Source organism: Neomonachus schauinslandi, chromosome 4 (assembly GCF_002201575.2).
Source record: "Neomonachus schauinslandi chromosome 4, ASM220157v2, whole genome shotgun sequence".
Classification (NCBI taxonomy): Eukaryota; Metazoa; Chordata; class Mammalia; order Carnivora; family Phocidae; genus Neomonachus; species Neomonachus schauinslandi.
Window position 1 is genome coordinate 16,806,172 of NC_058406.1, and position 25,393 is coordinate 16,831,564.

General features: G+C 35.5%; 1 protein-coding gene across 5 annotated transcripts in view; it reads right to left on the reverse strand.

Annotated features, from left to right (window-relative positions):
- Positions 1-22,790: 22,790 nt before the first annotated feature.
- Positions 22,791-25,393, reverse strand: part of HNRNPR (heterogeneous nuclear ribonucleoprotein R) — a 31,952-nt gene continuing 29,349 nt past the window's right edge. For all 5 annotated transcript variants that reach the window (XM_021684116.2, XM_021684115.2, XM_021684114.1 and 2 more), the window contains 2 exons: positions 23,738-23,859; positions 22,791-23,604 (listed from right to left, as the gene is read on the reverse strand). In XM_021684116.2, the coding sequence (XP_021539791.1) occupies positions 22,992-23,604; positions 23,738-23,859 (735 nt within the window). In that variant the 3' untranslated portion in view covers positions 22,791-22,991. The remainder of the gene's footprint in view (positions 23,605-23,737; positions 23,860-25,393) is intronic.

Genomic DNA, 25,393 nt, shown 5'->3' on the forward strand with positions numbered 1-25,393 from the left:
AATTAAAACTACAGTACAACAATTCAAGAAGGAATGTGAGCACAAAACAACAAAAAGCAGCACTCTGTACATTTCAATGCCAAGTTCCAGCTTCGCTGCTGAGAAGCAGGGGAGAAGCTCCATGTTGGCTGAACAACCCCTCCATCTCCACAATACTGAGAACCAAACCAAACGGGAGCAAGACTTTCTGAAGCTCGGAATTAAGAAGCTGTCTATCTTTACTAATATGAAACAATTAGTTTAAAAATACCTAAAGGAGTCTTTCTTCAAAACAGGCATCTCACTTACCTTTTCAGAATATTTCCTAAAAACATTAAAGAAGACGTAAGGCTTAGCTGGTAATTTCCATGAACTCAGTTCTTTTCCTCTGACTGCAGTGATGTTGACACGACAAAGCAGGTTTGGGAATGCTAGAAATGAATTCCTACTTCCCTTTGCATTCTTCAGGTTCATTTTCCCCCAAATTTCTGCACTGGTTGGCTTCCATTTCAGCATCAGCCACGAAATCTTGAAGGTCAGACACAGTAAACAGGGAAGGACATAAAATTAAGTGATTCGGGCGTAGTTTTGAGTCTCACAACTTCAACAGGGATGAGTCATACCTTAAAGTATGTAGAAATGAATTACATGTTCTATTTCTTAATGAAATTCAGCTTAGTCAAGCTAAAGGGAATTAGTTCGCAACAGCCTAAAATTTTGTTTGTTCCTTTAATAAATGTTGAGTGAAAAAAGATGTAACTCCCAAGAAGGGGTGCCTGGCTGGCTCAGTCAGTAAAGCATGCGACTCTTGATCTCGGGGTCATGGGTTCAAGTACATGTTGGGCATAGAGCTTACTTTAAAAACATGAATAAAAAAAACCTAATTCCCATGCAGACCAAGTACAAGTTGATCATTTTAGTACAAGTCCGTGTCCTTGATTTATTTTGTAGTATAAATGTAAAGGAACAACAGTTCTAACAATAGGAATAAAAAATAATGCCAAATTGTTCTAAGTGATTTTCTAATTTGCCAAATTTGAAATTGGTATTTACATACCACTTAAATCAGAAAGAAGGTGAACTTTCTCTATCATTAGTACAAGCTTTAAATTAAAAGGCTTATTCCATTCAATTGCTTTCTTAGTTATAGGAAACTAGCATTAAAATTAACTAGGTAAGAGAAGTTTTGAATAATTCATGTGGAATTAACAACCACGAAATGTCTTTATGCTTTGTAAAATCATAAACTGAAAATTAAAACTTTCTATGCTTCAAGTAGTTCGCAATCAATTTTTTTTATTTGCTTCCTATAAACCATTAAATATGTTTGCTTTACTCACACACTGACACTTCAACCCCAAAATGACAGAACTAGGTCACTACTTTGGAAATGGAAATGAGAATAGCTACATTAGGGGAACTCAGGCCAACAAAACTTGCTTTTAGGGGAACGGAAGAGAAAGCCATCAATATGCCATAAGAGTTTGAGCATTCTGACCCATATATCAGGCAGTTATTCTTGCTGAATGGTCCTGGATTCCAAATGACACAATTCTTCCTCAATGTACTCATTCCATCACTGGCTCAGCAGTCGACACTGGAGACCATTTAAAAACGTGCACTTTGCAATAACCATTATCTATCTTAGCAGCTAGAAAGGCAAAACAAAAGTTAGCATATAAAACTACCTTTGGGGACTAGGGCAGAATACTAATTCACAAATGATAAACATAATAAGCAATTAAAAAAGAAAAAGTATAATGAACACATCTGGTCCTGAAGAATCAGGTTTGTTTTTAAGGAAAACAAACAAACAAACCTCAAAATGTCTGTTTATCAGACATGATCAAAGTGCCCTCCTTTCCTGACCACAACTTCTACTTCTGGACTGGCATTCCAGAAGCCTAAGGAATATAAAATGGTTAGGGGTTCACTAGACAGGAAGGAAAGCCAGTGAATTTGCTCATGCTGTCCTATTTAAACACTGGATTTGATAGGCTTTCCATCCCAGAAAAATCCACGCATGAAAATCAGACATGGCAACAGCTGCTCCTGATGTCAGATTCTGGTAGAAAAGCACAAGAGGGACTCATGTTTTCACTTTATAAAGAAAAACAAAGAGCAAAAATCAGTTTCAGGGAAAAAAAAAAAAAAAAAGGAATCACCATTTCAAATAACCTGAGAAATTAAGTAAAAACAGTCTGAGAACAAGCTATGTTAATGCTGGGCTTAATGCTTCTTAGTTTGCAGTTAAAAAAATATTCAAAGGGAAGACATTCACATGTTAAAAGTTTCTGAAGCAAGACTGTTCAAAGCTATTCAACAGTGGCAAAGCACCAGTGTTAAACTCCTATCTGGAAATAAGGCAAAAATAAAATACTGCTGTTTGCTATAGGGCTAAGATGCACACTGGATTAGATGGGCTAAACCAACAGACGGGAGTCAACAACAGACCTCTGCTCTTAGATATCCTGGTTTCTAGTATTTTGTTATTGTTGTAATAGCCAACAATTCTTAAGTTTCAAGGTTTGTATTTTGAAACTGATCATTCTTCAGTCTTCCATTATGAATTTTCATGGTAAATCTTACCTTCAATGTCAGTCGTAAATCCTACCCTACTAAACACTTCTGTATTTAAAATCCTCTACTATAACCTAATATACTTAATCGGAGCCTGATTGACCTCTCAACTGTCCCTAAAGACTCAAAAGGTGGTTGGGGGTGGGGAGGGAAGACTCTGAGAAATGTAATTATACCTGTTTCATTCTACTGGTTTTACAGAATAAACCTCGTGATCTGCAGAATTATTGTTTCTCTTCACGCCTGGTTTACAGAAGTTGACACTGGGTATGAGAAAAAGTGTAAGTCCTCGTGCCAAGTTTTCACAGGTGTTATCATCATTCATTTGAAGTTAAGTCCAAGAATATCAGCTAGCCCTCATAAAAAGGTGCATATAATGTCACCTCAAATTACCTTGAGCTATTCGTATTTGTGTGGTCCTCTATCATGTAAATCATCAAGAATCGCGTAATAGCCTTATTTCTCTGGCTACATTTTAAAGTGTTTGCATGGTTCTTTGAAATATTAATTTCAAAATATAAAATGAGTAACATTATTTAAACGCAACATTCAGTGTCCCTGAGGTGGGCTCAATAACCTTTCAAAAAAATAAATAAATAACACTTGACTTACATGTATTTTAAGTACAGCTGCTGGCTTTGTCCCAACACTTCCATTTATTTCTCTTGACTTGCTTCTCAATTCAGGCTCACGGCCAAAGAGAAAAATCGAACCTGCAGGCTAAGTTTTGTTGACGCTGAGGCAAAACAGCCACCAAGTCTAAAAGAGCCAATCTCTCCCAGTTTGGGGATGCTCTGATCGTAACAGTAAACAAAGTATCACGTATAAACTGTGCCCACAAAATGGGAGATCTCTGTAGCCTTAGCTCATGAAAATGCGTTTTAAAAGATTATGCTAAAGTGTTGAGATTATTTTAGTTGTGAAATGTTAACTATATCAGGAGAATAAGGAGCCAGAAAAAAAGAAATCTTGAGCATAGTTTCTTTTTCTGTATATACTTTCCTGACAATCTAAGAGCCATCAGAATATCCCTCATGAAGCCTTATCCGATCTGTTAGCAGATGATGGTGAAGGTGATCAGACTCGTGATTACTTATAGATGTTTTCCTTTGGAGAGGCTGTTGCCCTTGGACTGAATGGCACTAGAAGCATTTCTGCTACCTGGATACAGATTATCTGCTGCAAATCTGTGCCTCCAGGCTGGCTTCCCATTCTTCCCCAACTGCACACTTAGGGAAGGAAACACTCATTTCATGTTAGTTCTAAGTAAACCATACAGAAAGCAAAATCAGACTACAAATTATTTGATACTTATTTGTATCACCCCCTACCTCCCTAATACTGACCTCACTCCATTCCCTGCTTTTTTTTTTTTTTGAGAAAAATATTTGCCTTGCATTATTCTCTTCTAACGTCTGTGGGCTTTTTCCCTCCACTTTCTTTGAAAGACATTGAGCTAAGCTCCTGGAAATTTCAGGAAAAAAAATCAGTGTTGAAACTATAGCCATATCTATAGTAAAAGCAAACATCATTTTCACGTACATCACCCAAAGGGTTAAATGAGAGGCTGCAGTTTATGGGATTAGCACTCTCTCCCCTTTCTTCTTGCCTTTGGTTCTGAGAACCTTAGAAATCAAGGTCACTGGCAGATTGTAAGGGACAAGGTGAAGAGAGACTACTTTTGGGAGTGACCCTTCCCCCTAAGGTGGAAATGTAGGAGCAGGGACAGAAGCTGCTGCAGTTTCATGAGCCAAAGGCTATAAACTTCTAGCCCAAACTTCAAAGGAAAAGAAATCCTGAATGTATGACTATCTTTTAATCGTTGACAAGTCAGTTATTTCACCGCCTCTTTCATGGAAACACCAACATACTAACACATAACTCCATTTTTCAAGCCCTCATTTTCCAATTAAATTGAATCTTCAGGTAACTTCAAAAAACAGTGCTAAAGCAAAGACGCAGTTAGAAAATCTGGATTCGAATGAATTTTGCCAACAATTGTTATGTAACCTGGAATGTCACTTTTAGAAATAAAAGGACATAGTATTTCCAAATGTCAATAGCCACACTTGCATTATGAACACTGTTTCTCCTTGCTTTATGAAATACGTTAATTCTGAAAAATCCTCTGAACATAAAATTTTTACATACCAGGTGGATTTCCTACTGATGACAAACTACCTTCAAAGATGCCTTAACAATCTTTATTTGATTGCTCTCCACTAGTTTTTGTCTTGTTTTGAAGTAAATTCTTCAATGGACTAATGGTTCTACCAGATACTTCGCGTGAATTTCCCAATTTGACTTCGCTAAATTAGATTACTATAAATGAGATGTAGAACATGGTGTATTTTTTACATAGTCTTGTTCTAAATTTTTTCTAGATTGCCATCAGCCTTGTTCCTAAAAGATTTGATTATCTAGACAAAGTAGGAAAAGAGAGAATACATACTACGCATATGTGGAAACTCATTTTCTCTCTGACTCTGCAGAAGAACCTAGTCCTTTCCAGTCATTCACTATAAAGTTCTACAAATAAATGGAGTTTAAGCAAACTTCAGGTAACTCCAAGTAAAAAAAACACTGCAGGTATCTAATTTTCAAAGAACATCTGACAGAAAAATTAGTGTGTTAAAATTTTTGGTGTCACTAAATTAACTTTAAAATTTTAAAATGTGTGGTGTATCTTGGTATTAAAACAAAGGATGCTTTAAACAACTTTATGAAGCCACTTCCAAGGTTTTTTGGTCTTCTACAACTTCTAGTCCTAGAAAAGAACTTACAAGGATATGCAGGACTCACCTTGGCATAGCTGGCTCAGAAATGTGAGACACAATATGGGATTTATAATCCAATGAGGGTTCTGGGGATGTAAGAAAGCATTTGGGACAAAGCAGCAGTAAGGCCTGACTCCAATAAATCTAAAATGTGTTTTAATGTTTGCTATTCATTTTGTAAGTAATTGAAGTCCTGCATAAAATTTCACACAAAGGGGAAATACTTCCAAGTGGTAACTATTTCCTAATGTTAACACGAGACCACCTTTCTTGACCTTAAGGATTAAGAAAATTGATGTTATGTTTATAAAAATGAATCAAAATACCCATAATCATTTTGGCAAAATCTATACCACTTAAATTGTTTTGTAAATAATTTTCATATTGAATATGGCAGGTATGCAACTAAAGGAGATTTCATAACCCTAATTTGTAGAAAATGTTCCATATTATATTTTTTACCTATGTCCTTCTTCAAGTCTGAGTGCTCCAATACATGCTAGTGAAAAAAAAAGATCAAAATTAGCATTAGCACAAGGATTTTCAGTTAACACTACAAATAGAATCACCAGGGGAAAAAAGGCCAAAATAATGGAAACTCAAGTATGTGACTAAATGAGAAACCCTTGAGACATACAAAATCAAACTGTATTACTTACCAAACCTCTACACCATCTCCTGATAAATATCCAGGAAAAAATGTGGGAGATCTAAAATGTATCATACACGGGCAAAGAGAACACTTTAATAGCCCTCCCCCCTAAATAACATAATTCAAAATGAAAAATTTTAAGACAAGACACAAGTCAATTAAGCATAATTACTTTGAAGTCTTTTATAAAATCTCTAAACTTATGAATAAATTCCCAGTTTTCTGAGGATGCTAAAATCCTTTGAAAAAGAATAAAAGCAAAACAAAACAAACAAAAATCACTTAAATAAAGGGGAGGGGGAATCCAACACAGAACATGGGGTAGAGGGAAGTTGAGGTGAAGAGAGAGAAAACACCAAATTAAAACAGAAACAAAACAGGAGCTCTCTACAATACTCTGGCATTCCAGTTTTGAACAAACCAGTTACTGGGTATCTGAATCATAGCTCTACTACAAAATGTTCCTGCATCACGGTATCCTCATCTGTGAGGTTGTGAAGATTAAAGCAGACCACCCAAAAACACTTGGCACAAGTACTTGACATGCAGTAGACACTTAACAAATGCTATTAGCACTAAGCACATATTCACCTAAGTATTTTTTATTGGCTATTATTTTTAATTTTGCAAGAGCAAAAGCAGGGAGGGATCTCCCTGACTGGCTGGAATTTGAGTCCAGATTTTAAGAATGTATCTAATGATAACTAACTTTCAGAACTGCTTTAGGTAAATGCTTTAAAATCTCACAGACCTACACAGAAGGTATCACTCCTCTTCTTGCCTGGCACCAATTACTGCTATTGGTATCAGAAGGAGATGGTAGACAGCGTGCCCTTAACATTTTCAGTGTGTCCGCACGCTAAATGAAGGGTGAACTGAATGTTCAAGATTGCTCCAGGGATAATCAAAGCGACCAGGCTGTACTTGCAAGTACAGAATCACCTTCTTTCCTCTGAAGCTTCTGTATATATACAGAAGCATACATGAATCAATCACAAAATGTGGAAAAGGAAATATTCTATGATGCTGAGGGCAGGGTAAGGGAAGCACACAACAGCAAATTAATTTCTACAAATTCAAACCTTATATTCTAGAATAAACCTTTTGCTCTTTTAAGCCTGTCATTCAACCTCCCCCCCCACAATAAATCTAACATAAGAAAAGGTTTTGTCTCTAGCTCTAAAAAGCTAAGTAAGTATGTAGAGAAAGATAAAAATGAAAGGAAGTGTAATTCTCCTACTTGCTTTATCACAAACTAGCTGCACAACCCTGGCGAAGCCTGTTTTCCCATTGGTAAAATAGGGATACTACTGATACTAACTTAACTTAGGAGTTACTGCGAATAGTAAATAGAAAGCACCTAGGTTCGTGTGTCTGGTACACAGGAACTCAATGAATGGGAGCTATTCCTTGACTAATGTGAGGGGTGTTGGGTTAGGTTTCAAGTCAAAGTCGGAATATCAAGAAGCCTTTCTTTTGCACTTTCCCCAGGAAGAGACAGCTGGAGCACAGATGTCATAAGGAGGCAAGTCTAATGGATTTTATCTAAAGTAGTTTATCACCATGGCTAGAGAAAAACACTCTTATAAAAGCAATCTCACCTGTAGTCCGGATGACTACTGCAATAACATCGTAGTACGTTTACTTTCAGAAAACACAAAAGCATGTGAAAATCTATGTACTCACTTGTGCAATTTTTAGGCCAGGACTGGCCAACTAGGCTGTTTTTCTACTGTTTGGTCTATGTACTCTACCAGAGCAGGCAATCCCTTTGAGTCACTAGGTTCACCTCAAAACCTGACCGCAAACTCTCATAGCCCAATGATTAATTCTGACCCTTCTGCATTTTCTTGCATATTGTTACCCACAGCACCCAGATAACAAGGTTCAATACGTTGTCAAACTGCCATTTAATTAATTCTAAATGCTCCTTGGAGTTCTGGCTGGAGTCTAGAAATCATTTAGCATTATGACAATTTTGATAGTTCTACCATGTATTCCTATTCTTTCATGAATGATAACCCATTTCAATCCAAGTCTCTTAAAGTGGAATAATCTCCAAAATGATTGCTAGGAATAAATTTAAGTGAGGTGGACAAAGGCAGTATAACTTTCCTTAGGCTAACAGTAAAGGTTTAAGTAGAATCACAGTCAGATTAGGAAAGGAATAAAAGGTCTGAAAGGGAAAACAAGAAGTATATGAAAGGCCTCAAATTTCAAGAATTTAGATTTGTTACTATGATGTAATGGGAATGCTGGCATTTGTGAGAATTATGGCAATTGTATAGGACAAAGAGAGTAGTAGGCAAGATTGAGTAGGACAGTTAGGAAGAGGTGAAACAATATAGGACCTGACTTTTAAATCAGAGCAATGCTTCCTCACCTTTCAGTCTTGGACTTGGGGGTCTGTCAAGCAGACTCAACATGATTTTTTTTTCCCTTAATAGAACTAGGTCCAAAAGGGGAGAAGACTATCTTACACCCACTGCTATATTTTTAGTACCTAGAATATTATCTAACATAAAGGTGGCTCTCCCAAATTACCATCTAGATCTGAATGTAAATGCTGTTGTAATTAGTAAAATATAATTCATTTGAGGTACTGCTGAATTCCTAGAATGTTTTAACGCAAGTTTTCCAATTAACTGAAGTATTACAGTATAACTGTTAGTTATGATTGGTCTGATACCTTTTCCTACATCGGTTCCAAGTCATTCTCATAGAAGATTAAGAACTGCCACCCTAGGATAGTAGATTAATGACTAGAGAAATTAAGGAAAAAACATCACAGAAGAATAAGCATGACTTGATTAACAGAAAATCTAATATAAGGAACCATTATGACTGCAACCTGTAAGATCAAGAGGTGCTGCCCGGGCGCCTGGGTGGCTCAGATGGTTAAGCGTCTGCCTTCGGCTCAGGTCATGAACCCAGGGTCCTGGGATCGAGTCCCGCATCAGGCTCCCGGCTCTGCGGGGAGCCTGCTTCTCCCTCTGACCCTCTCCCCTCTCGTGCTGTTTCTCTCTCACTCGCTCTCTAAAAAATAAATCTTTAAAAAAAAAAAAAAAAGAGGTGCTGCCCAAACACATTAATTCTTCTATGGCTAGGTCTGTAAAGCTTTGCTCCCTATGCCGATGCTCCGCCTTTACCCCCGGTGCCAGTACAGGGCAGGAACGTATGTGCTCATTAAGCATCTACTGAATGAACACAAACTGGTAATTATTTTTCAACATTACCAAGTTTCATGTGACTTGGAGGTACGTATGAGAGTGAAAGACTGGGGTGAGAGATATAAAATCCAGCAGTCCTAACAGTGGTTCAAGTTCCTAAAGATGGACAAAAGACACAGGAAGGGGACATTACAGAGGACAAGGAAATTCAGGGAAGTGTGGATCAAACCAAGCCAGCAAAAGCCAGAGAAGTTTTGAGGTCTGTCACAAAAATAACAAGATCAAGGACAGTGATGGCGAGAAAAAAGGCAACTCAAATCACATGAAGGTCACTACTGCCATCCTGGTTTGGACTGAAAAGCAAAAATGATCTGTGATTACAAATCTTCTAGGCAGAACATAGCTGGATGGAGCCCCAAAGCAACCAAGGGCACTTTAGTTCATTAGATGTCTATTTGGAAAGAAGTTGGCCTTAGTGCTAAGTTTAACTAGAGCCAGCCCGACTTTGATGACTACCTTCTATGTCATTAAATAAATCCCAGTTCTGAGATATTGCTGAATTGTTTATTCACCAGCCATGTGCATGTATATATATATACTACACATACATACATAAGCTGTTACTATTAGAGAACAGATTTTTCCAAAGTTAACAGGCAATCAATCAGGATGCCACTGAACTTTGTTTAGGTATACTCACAGGCTTCTTTCTCCAGGAATCAAAGTGAGAGGAAAACTATCAGGACATAAGTTCTGGTTCTGCTCTAGCTTTATTCTACAACCCTAGCGTAGGCAAATCCTGTGAGTTATGAAGTGAAATGGAAACAGTAATGCCCCGGTTCTAGAACGCACACACACAAATGGAAAGAGAACTGCAAGTAATCAGAAAGGTGTTAAAAAAAAAAGGATAATCAACACTACACAAAGCCATGGTTATGTATGCACCCAGCATACTTCATGACCTTCTGGTAGCCACTTCAAAGACATAAAAGAAAGCCAGGGAAGGTACAAAACAGGGCAACTAAGAAGTGTTTACAAAAATAAAGTGGCTTTTACCTTCAAAGAGTAAGAACTCCAATCTGGAAAGAAAGTTAAGACAATAAAATTGAATTCCATGTAAAATCATAATGATTGCAGATAAAATACCAACAAGCTTGGCTCCATTTTATTAAAAGTAATTTAAAACAAATCCTGAACACTCTAACTAGGAGATGTTTAAAACTGGTAAAAGGAAATTTCAAATCACAAGATGTTTGTGGCTTTTGTCACAAGTACAAAAAAAGAGCAGTTTGAAAAATCACACACAGGTTTAAGAAGCATTGTTCGATTAATGGAGGCTACACAGTTAGCATTTATTTCCAAAGGGAAGTTTCACAGCTATTCAGTGGCAATCAGTAGTTTTACTATCACAATACAAAGTAGTTCTTATGCTCTTATTCCTAAAACTAGTTTTTGGCCCCATCTTTAGTTCTGAGCTGGGGAAACCACCAGTCTAACAAACTAGTTAGCAGTATCCCATTTATTCTATATTCCAAAGAAGCCTAATGACATTTACCTGTAAGACAGCAAAGAGCAAGTAAAATCCAGAAGGTACTACAGAGTGGTGGTTAGAATGTAAAGCTCTGCTATCAGCCCCACCTGGGTCCAATACCAGATTGGCTACTTCTGCTTAGGAGGTCTTAGACCAAACTATCTCTGGACCTCCGTTTCCACACTTATACTTTAAGTTCAAATAACTTAAAACAATGACGGCCCTGGAAATATTCAGTATTAGCTCTTCTGCCAAGTTTCTTTTTGACTGAAATTACGAAACATGTTAACTTCAGTTCTCTCTTGCTGAAGTTCCAGCTGGCAGCTACAGGTCTTGGAGAACTTTGTAAAAAGGAATAGGTTCAGGAGTGAAAAATAAGAGGCTGCAAGCTATAAAGGCTGGTAAGCCGGTGGGTTAAACCATATAGTCTTATGAGACATGTAGTCTGGAGTCTTTGTTGAAAAGGAGCCATCATATCTTTTCTTTCTCAAGCACCTCAGCAATCGCTCCTGTCAAGTGTATTAAAGTGTTGTAATACTGTGACAAAAAATGTATTATCAGACACTAGATTAATCAGTTTCAAAAAACAATAATGAAGTATGAAAACAGCTTGACCTCATAAGGAACTTTATGAGTTACAGGAAATGGAGAAAAGTTATTTTTAGTAAATCTACTCCATTTGCACGAAGCAGTATCTGTATGTCTGTTTATCTTCAGGAGGGAAGAAATGTTTCAAAGAACTGTTTATTAGTTCAACCATGAGCAGAGATTTCTCATTTAAAGGTTTAAAGTTTTCAGTAATGGAAAAATAAAAATATAAGGAAACCTACCTTCACATTTGTTCTTTCAAATTCAGAAAGTCACCTCATCTTTATATATTTAATGTTCTTTAATTAAAAATTGAACTGTATAGGTTAAAATTCTTAAAATCAAGTTACTTTGACCATATCCAGTGGGCACTATATTTTTAGTTAGCTAAACAAACAAACGAAAAATGACACAATTTACAAACTTTTCTGCTTTCCAGGAATAACTGAAATCATACACACTATTCATGTATTCCAGTTATGAGCTGAAATAGGAGCACAAAATAGCTTTTAAGTTTCCAGTGGTGTTTCTGGAAGATTTATTTTGATGACTGTCAATACTATTTATAAATCTATTATTGCCTCCTGTAATCTAATCTGAATTCTTTGAAGATAATGATCACGGATTACTAATATTATATTCCTCTTAACACACAGAACACTCAATGGTTGTGAAATGAATGGATCATGAATCAACTATCAATGTATAAACTAAACTTAACATTTTTAATAAATGGCTGACTTTTAGCCAATTATCTAGATCTGGTGAATGATGTACAAGACTGATCCATTTAATATCCCTTCTTAAGCATTAATGGCTTGATGGAGATGTTACTGTACTTTCTGAAAAGAAAAACAAGTTAATTACTTTTATAATACCTTTCAAGGGCAAAATCCAGAATGGAAAATTCTGGTAGTTCCTACTATTATTGAGAGCTCACACTACGGAGAAATAAACTAGCAGCTAGTGTACATATTTTTGCAATCTTCCTTTTAAGGTGAAAAACATGTTACATTAATAAGATTAAAGTTAAGAATTTTCAACACCAGAAGACATGATGATGCCTTAATTTGGGTTTGCTATCTCATTAGAATTATTTAAACTTTTTTTCAAATGTTTACTGAATGAACAAGATCACATAAATTATATATTGAGAATTTACGTTCTGTGTTCAGCTGGTAGACTACAGTTACTCAAACTTCTTTCTTCAAGGCTACTACATCCATCTACAGACACTTAAATATACTCTGCCCTAGACAAAATCTCTGGGTAAATTTTAAGAAGCACATAATTATCGTTGCTTTGACCTATTGTCCAGATTAAAATAAAAACACTAAAATTAATACATAAATGTTGTTTTGAAAAAGCAATTAACACTGACTTTTCAGACACTGGCCAGATCATTATTAATGTAATATTTCACATTATTAATAACCCCCTCCGGCAGACATTTAGTCTACACCAAACAAAACTAACGTTGTGAAAATTTTGTTAAGAACTAGTTTTCTGGGGCGCCTGAGTGGCTCAGTCGTTAAGCATCTGCCTTCAGCTCAGGTCATGATCCCAGTGTCCTGGGATCGAGCCCCGCATTGGGCTCCCTGCTCCATAGGAGGCCTCCTTCTCCCTCTACCAGTCCCTCTGCTTGTGTTCCCTCTCTCGCTATGTCTCTCTCTGTCAAATAAAATAAAAATCTTTAAAAAAAAGAACTAGTTTTCTTAGAACCAAGCCAACTGATCAGTTATAAACTCAAAGAAGTGACTTGAGAACTTAGGCATAGTAAATGAGCTTTTAGGCTCCCCCCCAATATAGTGGAGCCTATGAAAGAAAGGAAAAGGGAAAAGGAAAGGAAAGGAAGGAAAAAGAAAGGAAGAAAGAAGGAAAGAAATAGTACAGACAGAACTCAAGAATAAAAATAAATTTGGATTCTGTGAATAAAATATGTTGAAGTGAAATTTAAAATTTTTAAAGATTAAAATTTTTAAATTTTAAGTCATTTGGAAAGTGGCACCCCTTTCTAAATCAAGTATAATCTTGCCTAGGTGAAAACTGGCTTTCTCAGAGAGCAAAATTCAATGATATTTTGGCCTAAAATTTTATAGATGAATGAAGGATGAAAAAACAAATGACGACTGAAATAGCAACATAACACATACATAAAAAGACACCTCAACAATCCACTTTAATCTAGGACAAAATCATTTTAAATGCAAACCAGGTTGGCTTTATTTTAGGCTTAAAGGGCTTTAAACATCAACTTTCTCGTAAAAGTAAAAATTTTAAAGTAAACATAAAATTTAACATTTAATTCTGAACTCACATTATCAGGCCTATTTCTAAGCCAGTAGTTAAGAGTGTACACTTGTCAGGAAGAAAAGGGGTGGAATCCTAGCTCTGCCACTTCACAGACAGGTGACCCACCAGCTATAGATAACAAATCATATAATCTCGATCTCTGAATTCCTCATATGTAAAGCAGGGACAATACCACCTACCTTAAAGGTTGTATTATTACATAATAATACACAATTGTAAGGCAATTCTTTAGCACGGTGCCTGGTACGTAATACTCACACCATAGTATTACTAACCTACCATTAAAAAAAGCTTGGCTAAGGAAAGGAAACAGCAGAGTATTTGTCTTCCATACTTCATCTGTTTTTATTTTTCAAAATAAAGTTTTAGAGTTGAAAATCAGATATTCTGCTACATTTATCAGGGACTACCTATCTTCTAGCCCCTCTATATAAAAATTTATACATACACCTGCCATTTCTATTCTCCATGGAGCATTTCCCATCTGTTGATCTTAATCCATAGAAGTTGTTTTTTAAGTCACCTTTAGTGATTTTCTTCTTTAATCTGCTTTAGCTTTTCACCACCCACTCAAGGTTTACTTTGATCTAATTAGTGAATGTTAACCATGGTTTTTCTTTCAGAGTTCAAGATTTCAAGAAAAATAAAACCACACAGGTATTTTTTAGTAACCTATCAACTTTCCTTTTCTGAGCTTTCAGAAGTTATTTTATCTTCCATGACTCTTGTAACCTGCTTTCTGATCTAATTCCTAAATAAACATGCCATGACATTTCCTCAGCGACCTGATCTTTTTTGCTTCTTCCTTCCTGTTGCTATTTTCCACCAATTTCCTAAAACTTTAATATTAAAGCCTGTTTTTCTAAACTCATTTCATTTTCTTGAAGATGATACTCCTAACCTTTCTTTTGGATCCTGAACACTATTAATATTTGTGGTGGCCTTTGCCTAAATTTTTAATCTCCAACTAGATCCAACTAGACCAACCAGATCCCGCAAACCACTGCACACATCTATTGCTGATACCTTTTCTACTAAGGTCTACTCTGAATCCCCCAGGGAGTGTGAGATAATCTATCACTCAAAGTATAGTCAGGGACACTGGCATCACCTAGAAGCATGTTAGAAATGCAAATTTTTGCCCCACCTCAAATCCACTGAATTATAATCTGCATTTTTTAAAAATCCCCAGGGATTTCTACCGACATTGAAGTTTGAAAAATATTGTCAAATGATGAATTGTGACCTAAACAGGTTTTAACTAGAAAATTAAAATAATCATCAGAAGTTCTTTCAAAATTATTTTGACAAATGTAACAAATGGTCTCATTTACCTTTTTTTTCACATTTTGGAAAGTCAAACAGAAATGACATTACAACTAACAAACTTGCATTACTCTTCATTATTTAAAAAGAATTTTTAATAACAATATTAATTATTGGTTGTATTTAGACAGATCAAATTTCTCCACACCAACTCTACATAAATACAATTGCTCTGGTGAGGTTCTGCTTCTTAACAGGAAGCATGGGAAGTTTCAATATGACCAGCCAATGCTAAACATGAACCACCTAACCAAAAAAATTTAGTTATATCATAACTTGCCAGAAGTATACCAAAGTTGCTCTGACCACACCAATTCAGCAAAAAACATAAACCTCTTTATAATCAACAGGTTCAAATGAAAACAATATTTTGATCATTATATAAAACACAAAAATTTCAATAGTGATTTAGCTGATAAAAACAGTAATGGCTTTTTAAAACATATGAACTGCTGTCTGATCTACTTAAAAACCTAGACAACTGATATTTGAGTTTTAAAGGATTCTTGGCTGAAGTACTGAAAAGCATAGGCATGCCTTTTGTCTCCAAATTCTATTAAAAAAGGTGCTTGATACAGTATATAAGTTCTTCAATAATGTAGTACTTTCATATTTAAGGAAATACTTTCCCTTTTACATTATCTGAAAACGGAGGTTGAGCTCCTGCCCCCACTCCCAATGTTACTATCCTTGCCAATACTGATCCTCACCCTTTACCCTTGCGGAAAATAATTTTAAAGTGATCAAACCTCATGTTATTTTAAAGGCATGACTTGAGATGTACAATTTTATGACTAATTTAACCTCCTGCTCTCTTAATAAATGGATAGCTGGGCCTAAAAATCACCCTTTGGGAATTTTAAGTAAATAGTTGAATAAAACACTACTCTTGCTTATTAATTTTTTTTGCATATTAGTTTTTGAGGAAATGCCTATAATGGTCTTGAGTTCAGCCACAAATTTCAGGTCTCAGTAAACAGAAATGTGATTTTTTTTTTTCATAGCTACAGGCAGAAAATATTCCCCTATGTGAATATAATACACTCCACTGAAAATATCTAATAAAATCTCATTGTTTCTAAAAACAAACTAAATTAATTCAGGGCTTCAGGTAGAGCCAAAGATACCAACAGAGCCTAAGCTTAAAATGATCATCAAAAGCATCCTGCTCTTATTTTTGGAAAAAACACACCACAAATCAGTAAGCTGCCCCACCCATCCCCAGCTCTGTCAACACCTAAAGGGGCCCAAATTTAGATATTTTTTCCGTTAGAACATTCCTTCTTGTCTCTGTGAATGATCTGTTGATTTTGGACAAAAGGAAAACAACAAATAAAAATCTTTCTGGAAAATACTAACCTAGAGGAATTATTTTGTCTACTCCTTCTTACCTTAAAACAGTAAGGAAAAACAAAAAAACAAAAACAGTAGGGTAATCACTTTTTCTTCCCTATAAGCTCACATTTATTTAAGTCTTCATTCAAAAGAAACAAGGCAGACTATATTGCTATTCCTTCTGAAGAGTTTCTTACTCAATTTGTTTACAGATTAGGTCCCTATCACGTTCCTCCTAGATCTTTTTTGCTATTAATGGTACAGTTTACAGAAAAATGAGCAAATTTCTTCAGGTAAATTTCCATTCTGAGTTGCAGAACTTCTACCTCTTTGACTGATAAAGAACTAAGTACTCAAGGGAAAGAACTCACAAGAAAAAGTATTGTATTAGGGCTCTCCTCAAGAGAATGGGATCAATAATGAAAACAAACGCTTAGGAAGTTTTAAGAAATCACTCTCAATATGGTACTTCTTGTATACTGGAGACATTTCCCAATGATGAATCTAAACCCTCCAACACAGCCTTCCTCAAATATTCCCTCACCACTTCTTCACTTGCTGGCATTTATGTCAAGGAGTCAAGAACACGGGGAATAAAATGCCTACTGAAAGCACTGTACAAGTGTTTCCCTTTGCCCACCTCTGCATGTTTTCTAGGATCATTTCCAAATGGATATGCCACAATTTCATCAGAAAAACTTTACTGGCAACCTTTTATGCCAAAAGCCAACATTCCCATCTTAAACCTGAAGACCCAGCTCTAACCCCCAGTAAAGCTACTTCCTGACACTTTAATAAACCCCCTCAAGTTCAGCTCTTTTATTTTTACTCCTTCCCACTCCTTCACTGTCTTCCTTCAAATCGGTACCCGATACCTAGTACTGAATTTGAAGACAGGAACTCCATTTGACCACAAAAGTCTCAATTACAGAACTACTGAACCTGTTTTGCACAATCGAAACCATCACACCCCACCCAAAATCACCAACACAACATTTTGAACATGTTAGATTTTATTAAAAATATTTAACATTGTACAAATATTCCAATACAGTTATGGTACCTGGACACTGTACCAAAAGCACGATTTTTATTAAACTGCCGATTAAGTGGTCTTGCAAATGTACCTACTTTAATATTCTCATATTACTGTATGCATATAGCAATGTTAATGTTCACAGGAGCTTTCAGCTCAATCATAGAAATGGCCTTACAACATAGTACTAAAGATCTTAGTAGGATTTGTTAAAGTACAATTCTACCTATGTTACTGAACAGGCTACAGAAGTTCCTTTTGCCCAACCATTATAAATGAGAAATCAAGAAAAGCAATGTTCATGGGATCCTGACAAAGTTACTACATAAAATGAAAGCCCCTGTTTGTATTTGAGGAATTTAAGCTGTCCCCCCACCCCACAATGTCTCCTCTCCTGATCCCATGAAATGCATTTTGTTGTCAGTATATCAAAGCCAGTAACCAGACTTTGTGCTGCAAAGATGAACCCGTCAGAATTACTTGAGTGTTCCTACTGCTTACTATCAAGCTTTCCAAAAAGCACATTATTAGTGCAATCTTTATCATCTTTTCTATCACTGGTACAGCATAGAATGTGTCAGAAGAGAAACAAGTACCTCAACAAAATGATGCAATCACTGCAATTCTTAAAGTATAATTTCATTGTAACGACTTACAAGTAGTCTACAACAAAGCTTACAGACAAGATTTCAGGATATTGACTAGCACGGTTAACACCTAAAGAGATTCGGTTAACACCTAAGAGATTCTTCCTAGACTGATACATTCAACCAACAAAGGAGGTATAAGAATATTTAGGAGGTTCGTAACTACCTTTAATCAGTGATTATGTCATATTACAACTATTTTTTTTATATGTTATGGTCAGAAATGCTTAGTTATTAAATTTCCTTGATTTATACTTTACTATCATGGAATCCTCTACTGTGAGAGATTTTAATCTTTTAAATATCATCTAAAAATTGACTAATTCAACCAATACCCACTAATCCCAACAGCTCTCCTGGGTTTCAGACAAAACACAAGTTGTTTATAGATTTATGGTTTTGCTATGTTCAAGGTCTAATATTTAGCTACGTAATGTCCTCTTGACCCAAAGTCGTCGTATCAAATGTATTTTTAAAACAAGCCCTCTCCTGTTTGTGAAATTACTCTAACTTTTAAGTTCCATGTTACAATGTTAAAAATTTTTGGAAGATTTAAAAAATAATTTCTCCTAGTGTTTAAATCCTCCATCCTATCAACACCTTCTACTTTTACTATCAGCGTGCAATAAACGTCTCTTAAGATGCATTATGTGCTAATCTACCCAATAAAAATGCAAACATAAAGAAGTTAGAGGGATTGAAACCACAGTAAAATAAAGCAAATTTACTGTCTAAAAGACTTCAGAATCTATCTTGTAAAGTGTCTATTTCGATCACCTAAAATATACCCTGAGTATTTTATTACTTCATACTTGCAGACTTTTCCTGCTAACTATAATTTGAGAATAAAAAGTATGAAGTAGCTATTATATGTTCCTATTAAGAACTAAATTATTTAATATTAAAGTCTTACCTGTCTACAAGGCCAACGTAAATGCCCACTTATAAAATATGGGCATTCTCCCACACTTAATGTCCCACTACTGATAAAAAAAAAATAGGAAAAAAAAATTTCTTACCAACAATTCCACTGGTTATCGTCCCCAGCGAACCCCACCTAGCAAGTCGACATCATGACATGTCAGGTCAGGGCAGCCTCAACCTCGCTTCCCTGATAGTCAGGTGATAAAAGGAAGGAGTTAAAACAGGAAAAGTACACTTGCAGATTTCTGGATAACATCTGAAAATGGTTAAAAAACAAAAACAAAACAAAACAAAAAACCCAGAGCTTCTGGTAACCTCTAAATAAAAAATACGTAAGTATATATATTTAAAAAGAAAAAAACTATTCTAGAAAGATTAACAGTAACTATTTCAAATTAAGTATTTATATTAATTACCGACCAATACATTAAATATGCAGTATTTTTAAGGCTTGGTGTTTGCATTTCAAAATTCAGAACTAATTCACAAACTTCTAGTGCAAAAGTAAACATGCTTGGTTAGTGGATTTGTCATTCTGAATTCTCTAATCAGTCACCCAATCCACGGGCTTACTGAGAACTAAGTTAACAGAAGCTCCCATTCTTAGAGAAACATAAACACACTTATAAATCCAGTGCACTCTTTCTATAAGGCTTTTTCTTAGCTGCTTACTTAAAAGAGATGCCACACAATAAGGGACAACACTAACATTATCATTTCTTCCACATACTTCAGTTGGTTTTAAGAATACCAGATAATTCAGTGTAACAAAATTCTCTTTGGAAAAATCAAAACTGCAAATTTTAACATATGTAGAAGTCTTTATGATTGACAAATAATAGCCTTATAGCAAGTATTTACTGGAAGGGTTTTGGATTTTACAAATAATACACAATTAATAAAACGTAGGTATGATTATCCAAATGGGCAGGAGGCAAATGATGTAATGAGTTTCCAGAATATTATGTGGCTTTATGCTAGGAATGGAATTTTATGTCCCTTCTTTTGGAATTTAAAATAGAATTTATTTTGACGCATGCTGATCTTTTTAAAAAGAGGGTTCACCTCCTAAGTCAGATTTCAAATGAGAGAAAAATTGCCTACTAACAGAAAGCATTGGGCTTTCTTATGCAGAATAACCCTAGTAACTAAGAAAACTGAAAAACAATTATGCTGAACTCTTTGCTTAAAAAAACTAACTACAGAACCATATTAACTCAATTTCCGTATCAATTGATCAAATAAACTTGGATTTATTAGAAATCTGGCAACTTATTAGAACTTTTTTGCTTTTAAAAAATTAAAACACCGTCATTTAAATACATACATTTAAGCAACTGCTATAAATGAGTGATCAAATAAAAATTAGCATTCCATTATGGGAAAGGGGTGTATTTAGGTCAGTCTTAGGAGGGTACCTACAAAGAAGAGGTTGGCCTCAATATGAAGTAAATATATTTCCCAACACACATTACTGTAGCAGGCTCATAAGTAAAAGCAAATGAATTATTCAGGTTGGGGAACAAAAAAGATGGCATAAGAGCAGGAAATGAAATTTCCCAGAACTCATTAAAAAAAATTCATTAAAATAAAACAGCTAATGAAAATCTAAAATAAAGACATCCTAAATGGACATTTTTCAGGCTTATGTATTAGACTTTTAGATTTATTTCTGTGAAAGTTAAGCTCTGAATCTCTTTTCTCTGAATGCTGCTACAGAGTTTACAAGATACGAACAAGGGAGAAAGCTCTAAAGTGAGACTTAATGTTCAAAAAGTTGTGTTTTTCTGTGAAATAAAATAGCTATAAAAAACTTATAAAGCAATATTAGAGGGCCATCTCTTAGACATATTTTAATAGGTGAGAGTAAAATATTATTTGCAATTAAAGGAAAGGATTTTGACATGGAACCCAAGTTTTAGTCTTATGTTTTTGCTAGGGTTTATATTTTAGGATGGGTAGGGGAAGCACAATCAGTTACTTTTTCAGAATCACTTCTTTACCCATTCCTAATTTTCTCCATTAACTCTGTATCTGGTAACATCTAATTTTAAAGAAATACAAACAAATCAAATTTTACTTGTAGATGCTTTCTTCTTTCCAAGAAAAATCAGGATTTAAGTCTAATTAAGGCTTATAGTTATAGTAACTACAAATTGTATTTTCAAAGTTTAAAAGCAGCATTTAAAGAATGTTTGGTGTCTTTACTTACATACATGGGCATAAGAAAAACAACTGGATCTAAGCTTTACCAAATAGATACCCATGTTAATTTGGAACTACTATACAACAGACTACATATAATTCCTTTATGAGTTTCCAAAAACACAAGAAGAATATTAATAAGGCCTGTTAACTTACTAAACTATATAATAAAGTGTATTTTTAAAGAGAAATGAAATAGAGACTTTCATCAGTAAATATTAATTTTCTTACTTGAAATCAAAAGACAAGCCATGAAACCCAAAATATGATCTAAGCACGCTCATAAGGAATTAACTGGCTTATGATCCTGAGATCTACTACTGCTGTCATAAAAGACACCAAACAGGAATAAAACACAAAATAATGGTGTGCCCATTTTAATTATTCCCTAAATGCCTTATTTTTATAATTTAAAAACATTTTAGACCCACCTAGGAGTAAAACGGAAGGGAAAATTTTATGGTAATTTGAATGTGATCCAGACTTTTCTGCACTGTAAAGTTTGGATTCTTTTGTTCCTCTTATTCTCAAACAAAACTGTCATTACAGTAATTCAGAATTTCTAAAGGAAACAGGGAAATAGATGTTATAACTCCGGCCAACAAAAACTTTAGCCAGGAGGGTAGTAAAAAAATAAAAGGTATTAACAGAAAGTCAGAAGTATGACTAGTGGACATTTTTAAGCCTCTCTTATAAGGCATGAGTGCTTCTTACGTAGCAATAGGAAATTATATTCCTAAACCAGTAACTGAAGTGGTAGTCACGATCACGTATACTACAACTGAAGTTTAGTCCGCAGTGCAATTGACGCCACAGTACTAACATTTTTTCCTGTTATACATTCACTTATCCAGCAAATAAGGTCTCCAGTCAACAAATTATCCTTTATAGAAAGAATGTGGGTCAAAAATAAATTGCAGTCTGCTTCCCCAACCCCATTTTATTTAACGCAAATTATCCAATGCCTGCAAGAATGTTCAAAAGCCTTTGAACCTGTTTTTATAAAAATAAAGGATAAATTTTCAAAATCAGAAGAGACTATGAGAGAACACCAATCAATAAAGTGCTATTTGGAATAAATACTAGAATTTAGACTAATCCTCAGTCTGATAGCCACGATACATATTGGAATAGACAAGAAATTTTGCATGAATTTGATCACTCACATAGGCAGTTATAATTTGAAAACAATATTCCTTGCAAAGGATTACGAATAAAATAATGTTTTAGGACACAATTGAATTTGAAATAGGTAATGTTTTGAATAGATTTTTTAGTTTTATTGAAATCTTACATGAACAAGAAATTGGAAATACAATCACATCAAAGAACAAATTGTCACGGCTTTTGACGTTTAAGCCAAACAAATTTTGTAGGGCAGATTTCAAAAAGGTGTGAAGTTATAACAATTTAAAAACACAGTTAACCTACTTCTAGGAATGCAAAACATACAATCATAGGTTATTTTCAATACAAGAAAACTTAAATTTGTTTGCTTTAATTTCTTAAAACTACTAAGACAAAGCACTAGCTTGTATTTTTATTTACAGCATACTCCATACTCCTGTGTAATCTATCCCAAATCCAAAAAAATGAAACTGTCCAAAACCAAAGGTTCTGCAAAATCATGATTTAACAGTGTGCTCAGCTTGTTTTTGAAGCTAAAATGAAGCCTGAAACGATATAAGCATTGTAACCCCCAGAATAAGGGAACTCTGCAAGCCCAATAATGTCCAAGAGCATTTATGAAAAGAGGAAAAAAAAAATAAAAAGACTTGAGTATATATACAATAGTGATTTCTTCAGCCCAATACAAATGGCAGCAAATTGCTACTTAAAAGATGAAACAGTTAAGCCAATTTTTTTTGAAGAATGTAGATCTAGAGCCAATCGGATCTTGCCAATATCATTTTCAAGCCCTCACTTGTCTATTTCCACTGTTGCCCATAAGTATCCTGATAAAATTCCTGGTTGTCATTATTGTAACCATAGTTACCAGAATAGTCACCACCTTGCTGAAGCGGCTGCTGAGCGATGGGTTGGGAACCCCAGTTCTGTTGGTTGTTGGTCTGACGGCGCTTGGAATCAGGTTGGTTGTACCCATCTGCCTTTCTCTTGCCTCCTACATTGCCCCCACGATTGCCCCGAGATCCACGGGAACCACGGCCTCTCTGCTGTTGTGCAGGACCCCCTCTGCCACCCCTAGAGCCTCTTGGTGGTCCCAAAGGTGCCCCCCTCTGTGAATAGCCAGCTCTACCTCTTGGAGGTGGTGCTCCCCGCCCCCTTGGTGGTGGTGGAGCACCTCGCCCTCCCCTTCCTCCTCCTCTTCCTCTTACTGCATAGCCATCATCATAGCCGTAGTAGGGATCTTCATAGCCTCCACGATAGTCGTGATAATCATAACCATAGTAATCATCATAGTAATCTTCATAGCCATAGTAATCTGGAGGGTAGCCATATCCACCTCTCCCCCCACCACGACCCCGACCTCTAATTGGAGGTGGCATACGAGGAGGAGGGTGATAGTAATAATCTTCATACCTAGCAATGGAAGGAAGGGAGAAAAGAAAAAACAAATTAGCTTACTTCAAGACTATTCCTGAATTTTTATTAAGTTGATCTCTATTACCAACTTATTTTGTTCAGAGATGTATTTACTAAAATGTAGACTCACGCAGTGCTTCTGGAAGCCTGTCTAGCAGCTTGGCGCTCTTTCCTTTTCTTGTCTGGTGGCTTGGCTAAGACTATTTCAATTTCTTCCCCTTCTATTTCCTTGCCATTCATTTCATCCATGGCCTATACAAAATTACAAAAATAAATTTATTTTGCAAGTAAAAATTAATACTTTAAAACATAATTACATAGACATACCTGTGCCAATTAATAAAAAATTTACTTCACAACTATTTTAATTGGCAAAAGATTCTAGCCACAAAGAAAAAAATACAAAGTACTTATTTCCCTCAATCTTACCTTCTTACATGTAAATTATATTGAAAACAAAACTGATGTCCTACTCTTATATTTAAAAAAATAAAAGGGCTTCCAGAGCTGCCCATCACTGCTCCTTAATCCTGAATAACTAACCTCTCTAGGTTGAGCCATACCAAACAAGCAAATCCCCATCTGGGAAAAGTGCCGTAATTAACACAAACTTTTCAGGACTCAAATTTTAAAATAAAAACATGACGTTCAACATGTAAATCTGAAAGTGCTCTTCCATAAAAATCTTAAAAGATCTGAAAGACAAATGAGGTTACTGAATGAGGTTATCAGTGAAACTGAACAAGAACCAAAAAATGCCTAGGTTTCCTCCACAACACTTCACCTAAACATACTTCACCTGAACAGTTAAGAGCAGAGCCCAGAACAGGCGTGGACTAATGAAGACTTGAGTATTCACCTGGAAAGCAGTAATCAAAAGCATCCTATGCTCTAGTTCCTTATCTATGTTGTTCCACCTAACAGCCTCTGCCATACATCCAAGTTCAAGTAACCCAGCAACAAAATATCACACCTCCTTGCCACAGCATTTCTGCTTCCCTACACAAACCTTTTTCTCTCCGGACAAACAGAATAAAATGCTCTATCCATGAAGAACATTCAGAGATTTACAAGCATCTAGACAAAGATTAAATCAGTCCCCTTCTACATGCTAACTGCTCCCCTTTACCACATTAGCTTTTGGCTACTTCACCTAAAGCAACTAAGTAAGTCCACAGAAGCTTCCCAGTTGCTGACTTATTTTGTAATTTCAGAGACTTCTTTGGCAAACCACCCTACCAGTTTTTATACTTTTCAGTTAGAGACAACCAGTTATTTAATAACAACTGAATGAAAAGTATTTAGAAGGTATCAATTAGTTATCTGTGTTTCATACCACTGGCAATTTCAGAAACCAAGCATTAAATTCTGCACTAAGCTGTGAATTTTATAAGCAATGCTGTCTCACTAATTGGCTTTCATCAAAAAGCAAACCAAGAAATTCTAACTAGTCCAAAGATTCTATGAGGCACAGTTTAAAGCAAATATCCTGGGCAGGAAACAGAAAACTGCTTGAATTAGAGGGGGCACCACTTCAACAGACGATGCAGAAAAAGGACCAGGCCTGAGTCACTGAGGATTTTGAACCTACCTCCCCAAATAAAAAACTTTTGTTAGTATTTTGTCTTCTCTCCCCCACTGGGAAAGGTAAGAGGAAAAAGAAACTACAAATTTTACCCATGAAAGATGCTGCTGATCCATTATCAGCAGAAAAGAGCACAGGTATTCAGGTTTTACCCTCTAGCCACCACATGAAAATACTTTTTTCACACTTTTTGTTACTATC